We start from the raw sequence: 2,500 nt of genomic DNA on the forward strand, positions 1-2,500 counted from the left end.
TTTAGTTTAGCATTCTAGAATGCGTTTTATCACAAATACAACTGAACGGACCAAACGGGTATAAAAAAAAAAAAAAAGATGAGAGAACAATGAAACACACACACACACACACACACACACACACACACACACACACACACACACACAAAGGCAGCGACAGAAAAGATAACATTTCTGGCGCAGATTTTCCAGAAGGTGCTTACGTATGCATGTGTGTGGGGTGGAAGTGGGGAGGGGGGGATGACAGTGTGGTAAGGGAGGTGGGGGTGTGGGGGGGGGGGGGGGAGGGAGCATACCACCTCTGCTGAAAGAAACTCCGGTGTATCCTCCTCACACGGGGAGAGAAAATAAAACATCGACGACGACGACGACAATGATGATGATGAACACTGAGTTCCCACAAGCCGACAATGTCCCTAACACCCTATGCATAACTATGAACCAATCCTACTGGTGTGCTTCATTCTATTACATCATCCAGCTGTCGATTTCTGGCAGAGAGAGGACACGGGCTCTCAAGGCAATGGCAGAAGCAGCAGAAAAGAGTTCCAGCTGGATCTGGTCGAGGAGGAATGAAAGTAAACTTCATAAGGATTAAATTTTTCCCTACTCAAACTAGGCGTACGATGGCTCAGTGGTAAAAAAAAAAAAAAACTTCTGCCAGAAGCTGGGGGCGGGGTGTGGGGTGGTGGGTGGTGGGTGGTAATTCAAATCATTGATGCCTTCTCGGACTGAAGCTAGTTTGAGGAGTTCCACCAACTCCTGTACTCAGTAAACACTACCTACTCGCTGATGATGGCGGCTGGATCTCTCAGACAAATTCGTGCCCGTCTGGTAAGCAGAGAAAGGGGGGACAGGAGGAAATGCGACGTCAACTATTGATTTCACTGGGTGTTTCTTTTTCTTTCCTGTCTTTAGTTTCCAACAAACGGAAATCCATTTTTCAGGCTACGGACAGACAGTGAGAGAGAGAGAGACAGAGACAGACAGACAGACAGACAGACACACAGACAGAGATAGAGAGACATATAGAGAGAGGGAGAGAGAGAGAGAGAGACAGAGAGTGAGAGAGAGAGAAGGGTGTGAGAGACAGACAGACAGACAGACAGAGAAACAGAGACACAGAGAGAGAGGGAGAGAGAGACACAGAGAGAGAGACAGAGAGAAAGAGAGAGTGAGAGTAAGAGAGAGAGAGAGAGAGAGGCGGTGGGCAGAAGGAAAGACAGGGTATGGATAGGAAGGGAAGAAATAGAGGAAAGACACACACACACACACACACACACACACACACACACACACACACACACACACACACTACAACACTAACACGCACACGTGCTCGCATACATGTACAAACGAACATGGACGCACGGTCGGGCTAGCACTTACACGTAGAACACAGACACAGACACAAACACAGATAAACAGACAGACAGATAGATATACACACGCACATTGGCACACACACGCACTCAAACACCCATCCCTCCCTACCCCACCCCCCCCCCACCCCACCCCCCGCACCTTTCCCCCCACACACATACACACTTAAACACACACACCCACACACACAAACCCCACCCCCCATCCTCACCCTCTCCACACCACACACTTACACCCCTACCACCACCACCCCAGAGCCCCCCTCCAGCCCAGCCCTCCCCCCCCCCACACACACACCTCCCCCGCTCTCTCCCACCCCCCACCCCCAAACACACACACACACACACACTGACTGAACATAACTTACTGACCCACTTCTCTCAGCGCCAACTCCCTATCTTCCAGACTGAGGGCGTTGTCCTGCTGGCAGCAGTCACTGAGGTAGCGGGTCTCGATCTCCAGCAGGAACTTGTCCACGAAGGGGCAGCGGTAGCGGGTCTTGGTGAACGGGTAGGCGTTCCACGCCTCCTCCTCCACCTGCAGGGCCGACTTGGGCAGCACGGCCCGGAACCAGCCTTCCCGTGAGGAGGAGGAGGAGGAGGAATTTTGTTTAATGTCCCGTCACACATATCGGTGATTGAAGACATTTTGTTAAAGTATTTATGAATACATCTGAGTATTATCGGTTAGAAGGGGTGGGAGATGTGGATGAATGGAGGGTTGGGAGAAACTGGGCAAATGAGGGTAAAAATGTGGGTGAAATTTGGAAAAAAACAAAAAACAACAACAACAACAACAAAACAACTCTAAATACAGTTACAGGAAATTACTTCCCGTGAGAGGTGTGAGAGAGGAGAGAGAAATGATGATGATGATGATGGTGATGATATTAATAATAATAATAATGATAATTCATAACTTTTTCTATGGCGCGATGTCCAGTACAAAATGCTGCTCAAAGCGCTTTACATCATCGAGCTTGATATGAACATAATAATAATAATAATAATAATAATAATAATAATAATAATAATAACAATAATAATAATAATAATAATAATAATGATGATGATGATGATGACGACACTGTTACTACTACTACTACTACTACTACTAA

The 2,500-nt window shown here is 47.4% G+C and overlaps 1 protein-coding gene across 1 annotated transcript in view; it reads right to left on the reverse strand.

Moving 5' to 3' along the window:
- The window catches only part of LOC143275060 (phosphatidylinositol transfer protein 2-like), a 21,374-nt gene that overhangs the window by 14,118 nt on the left and 4,756 nt on the right, over positions 1-2,500 (reverse strand). Inside the window, exon 3 of the mRNA XM_076579123.1 lies at positions 1,755-1,958. Within this exon, the coding sequence (XP_076435238.1) occupies positions 1,755-1,958 (204 nt within the window). The remainder of the gene's footprint in view (positions 1-1,754; positions 1,959-2,500) is intronic.

Source organism: Babylonia areolata, chromosome 29 (assembly GCF_041734735.1).
Source record: "Babylonia areolata isolate BAREFJ2019XMU chromosome 29, ASM4173473v1, whole genome shotgun sequence".
NCBI lineage: Eukaryota > Metazoa > Mollusca > Gastropoda > Neogastropoda > Buccinidae > Babylonia > Babylonia areolata.